The sequence below is a fragment of the Caenorhabditis briggsae genome (genome assembly GCF_000004555.2).
Source record: "Caenorhabditis briggsae complete genome, chrIV, whole genome shotgun sequence".
In the NCBI taxonomy this organism is placed as follows: domain Eukaryota; kingdom Metazoa; phylum Nematoda; class Chromadorea; order Rhabditida; family Rhabditidae; genus Caenorhabditis; species Caenorhabditis briggsae.
In genome coordinates, this window is record NC_013487.2 from 10,605,680 (window position 1) to 10,609,526 (window position 3,847).

At 38.1% G+C, this 3,847-nt stretch overlaps 2 protein-coding genes across 2 annotated transcripts; one reads left to right on the forward strand and one right to left on the reverse strand.

Moving 5' to 3' along the window:
• Positions 1 to 1,138: 1,138 nt before the first annotated feature.
• Positions 1,139 to 2,204, forward strand: CBG01747 (the record flags this gene model as incomplete). The annotated part of the gene is made up of 5 exons (XM_002634133.1): positions 1,139 to 1,213; positions 1,259 to 1,357; positions 1,409 to 1,473; positions 1,523 to 1,974; positions 2,023 to 2,204. 5 exons carry the CDS (start codon positions 1,139 to 1,141, stop codon positions 2,202 to 2,204), a joined length of 873 nt encoding a protein of 290 aa, XP_002634179.1.
• Positions 2,205 to 2,315: 111 nt separating this feature from the next.
• Positions 2,316 to 3,500, reverse strand: CBG01746 (the record flags this gene model as incomplete). Its single annotated transcript, XM_045235840.1, has 4 exons — positions 2,316 to 2,833; positions 2,880 to 3,026; positions 3,075 to 3,302; positions 3,347 to 3,500. The coding sequence occupies 4 exons, from the start codon at positions 3,498 to 3,500 to the stop codon at positions 2,316 to 2,318; spliced, it is 1,047 nt and encodes a 348-aa protein (XP_045091896.1).
• Positions 3,501 to 3,847: the final 347 nt, after the last annotated feature.

Below are 3,847 nucleotides of genomic sequence, written 5' to 3' on the forward strand. Positions count from 1 at the left end.
TCCAGTTAGTTTAAGCGTTAGGAAAAAGAGAACAACGTAGATTGAGAACATTTTAGATGCAAAAAAACCAATCGCCGGTTACGCTCCTGCCCTCAATAAGACTGTTGAAAAGAACTACTTGGAATTATATGAAAAATGTCCAAAAATGAACAGTAACGATTATTTGGCAAATAAATAAAACAAGATTTGTTGCAGCCACTTTTTCTTCTTGTGCATACAACCATATGATCTGTTATATGAGACTTCTTCCTGATCGGAATCCTCGAAACTATGAAGATTGTGTAGATAATTTGATTGTTTGCCTGGATGAATCAAGTGAACATTTGGCTTCAGAGAATGAAGAGTGTCTCACTCAGGTTGAGATCGCAATGAAATCAATTTCTGAGAGTAAGAAGGAAGGAAGCATCCAATTCGATGGAAAATACACCTTTTAGATAGTATCATGAATATCCCCATAAACATTCAAATTCAAATATTATTTCACAGTATTTAACCAAAAATGAACGGAATTTCGTATTCCTTCTCCTCCAAGATTTTATATCTTCAATCCCTCTTCTTCCTTCCGTTTTTAAAAACTTTTTCCCATTCTTTCCGATAATTCGAAAAAGTTATATTTTTCAAAAAAGCATTTTCTCAATCTAATGTCGTTTGAGAAGCCAAACTTCCTTTTTATGCGATTCTCAATTTTTTAAATTAGACTTTTTTCAAAATTGTGTTTCTTATTCCGTCTTCCTCCTTTTGGCTGTTTTTTCGTTCCTTAATCTTTCTTCCGGATGTTATATTTGTATTTATTTTTCCTTCTTCCGTCTTCCGTCTTCCGAATTCTTCATTCATTCCAGTCCCTTCCTTCTTCCTTATTCCATCCCATTCCTTTCATCCCTTCTTCCATATTTTTTCCCTCTTCCTTATTCCTTATTCCGAATTTTTAAATGTTCATTCCGCTCATCTCTGTATTTAACCTTTCAAGCCTCTTGAACACCGTTTCTTTCAAAAATACGCTATCCCTCCTCCTTTCACTCGTCCCCTCTCACTGACCCCCCTTTTTCTCTCTGTTTTCTTTGCGTCTTGCCTGCTCTCTCACCAACGTCGCCAGTCATTACTTCTTCATTGAAAACGACATTCAACCTGAAGAATCGATATGCCGAAACAAAAGAACAGCGTTCAAGCCGTTGAAGAGATGAGAAAGAAAACTGCCGAAGATCTGCTGAAAAAGGTTTGTGGTTGAATCATAGATTTCTTCAAAAATTTATGTTTTCAGTTACCAGATATAAAAGAAAGGCAGGATATTGTCAATGAAAATCTTAAACGTCTTCAAGAATTTCGCGATAATGAACCAAACCCAATGGGAAAAGGAAAAGTAAGATTTTCTGCTGAAATCTGACTTCATTCATGTTTTTAACGATTTCAGACGAAACATCTTGCTGCTGTCACCAGCACCCACGGAGCAGTAACAGCTCAACAAATAGAATTAAAGTGAGTTTTTTGTCGAATTGTAACCTTAACATACGCTAAAATATTTCAGAAAGATTCTCGACGAGCTACGACGTGCTTCTGAAGTAGACTATCGATCACAAATGGAAGGAGACTTGAGTCGGCGAGATTTAATGGAGTTAATCAAAATTCGAGGCGAACTTCTTCCCTTATGGGTCAATAAAAGCTCAGGTTTTCCCGGAGAATATGTCGGAGCTATCGCACCACACGAAGGATCGAAATTAAATGAAGGAGATGCAGTTGCGGCATTTAATGATAAAACAGAAATTTGGATTTTGGCAGACATCATGTCGTGCAATTCCAATTCCCGATACGAATGCAAAGATGTCGATGGTGAATCGAAGAAGCTAGCTGTCTTCTCCAGAAGTCATCTTATTCCTCTACCAAAATGGAAGGCCAACCCAGATTCGGATAAGCATGCTTTGTTCGCAAAAAATGCCATAGTTCTCGCTTTATATCCTCAAACAACGTGCTTCTATAAAGGTATCGTTGTTATCAATCATATTGAATGAAATTCTTCCTTTTTTTCAGGAATAGTCCATTCTCCTCCATCAGATTTCCGAGAACCATACCAAGTGGCTTTCGAAGATGATAGCTACAATTCTGGTTACTGCCCACCGATGCCAGTCGCCCAAAAGTATGTGGTCGCATTTAAGGAGGTTGCTGGTATCACCGCATCAACTGCCCCAAAGAAGGGAAACAAAAAGAAATAATTTCACAAAAAGGCATAATTCAAGTTCATGATTTTTTTCAACAGTATTTATTACATGTTTTAATATCGATCTTGCTTCTAAAAACCCGGAACCAGCCTCGCAAATAAAATATTATGAAAGCCATGATTTTCCATCTAATCGAACTCTAATTCTCAAATTTTCCAAGTTTGGGTTTCTTTTTTGAAGTTGATCCATCCAACGGAGTGCTGTTGCATTATCATTTTGGAACATGGCACCCATGGCGAATACTGTCTCATGGTCTTGCTGATGAATCGACCTTTTTGCTTCGTGTCTTTCTTTCTTCCATTCTTCGAACCAATTTGAATAATTTTCGTCGAGCTCTTCTTTTTTGAATTCATTGAGCGGTGAAAGTTTGGTAGTTCCGGTTAGAGTTACAAAAGGAATCAATTTGTCCTGCACATAAACATTCCCACCATCCACGAAGACTTCTTCACCTTTTTGCAGTTCGGAGAGCAGTAACTGTTGAGACGGACTTTGGGACGTAGCGAACCACTTATCCACTGGATCCGAATTGTCTGACAATTTTAGAAGTGAAATCGATGTAGCAGGATCTCGGCTCATCATTTTTAATGCTATTCCAGCCAATTCAGATGGGGAAAGAGACTTTCCTGAAAAAAGTTTCAGGTATTTAAAGGATGAAAACATTTGGTATACCTTCCAGATGCCGCCTGTCAAGATATTTATTAGAATGTTTCAGCTTAGGCATCCAGTAAAGCATCCTTTTCACTTTCTTCGTAGCGAAGTTCCACTCTCCGAAAGCATTCACAACAATGTCGTGAATTTCTTTGTCTGGTTGGACTCCTGAACTATATTTGTTGTTAATGGAAACTCTTGAATGAATCCACTAACCATGCCACTCCATTTCATCCAATACTTTAACTGCACAGTTTTGTTGTTGTGGATAATGTAGAAACACTTTTTGAAACGCTGTTTGCGGGATCATCTTTCCTTTAGGAAACACATCGAGCAAACTTTTGTATGTATCCAGGTCTTTGTGAACTCTATAATCTTTTACATACTTCAGCGCAGTATTGATGAATTCAACATGCGTTCGACCACGCTTTTCTTTGAACGTTGCTGAAACTCGGCTAATTTTAAATATGAAGAATACTCTAACCGACCTATGGCTGCCATAAAAGCATCTTTATCTCTTTTTTCAGGCACCACTGCTTCGAATTGCTTCTCAACATGAACTAATCCAGCTTCTTGACTTGTGTTTGTTAAACTTCGAATTTGTGCAGTAATTATCCGTTTGGAAAGTTGAGCAAGAACCATTGAAACCTATAAATATTTTCATGAATTAAATCAGAACTGGAAAAGGCCAATTTTGGGTGATACTAAGTTTCATAGATCCGAAATTTCAGGAAAACAATCTTTCGCATATTTTGCATATATTATTTACAATTTTCATGAAAACAACAAGTTTTTCTCCAGCATTAGCGAGACCCCGCAAATTCCGAAGAAAAAATTTCCGGGGAAAAACAACTCCGGAGAAAAGTGGGCGGGGTAAGGGGCGGAGCCTAAATTGCAACCCTGGCACGGTATTGCCGCATGTTTTTTCTCATGACCGCATCCAAATGTGCTAAAAACGCGTGCGGCAAAGAATTCCACCACAGGGCGAG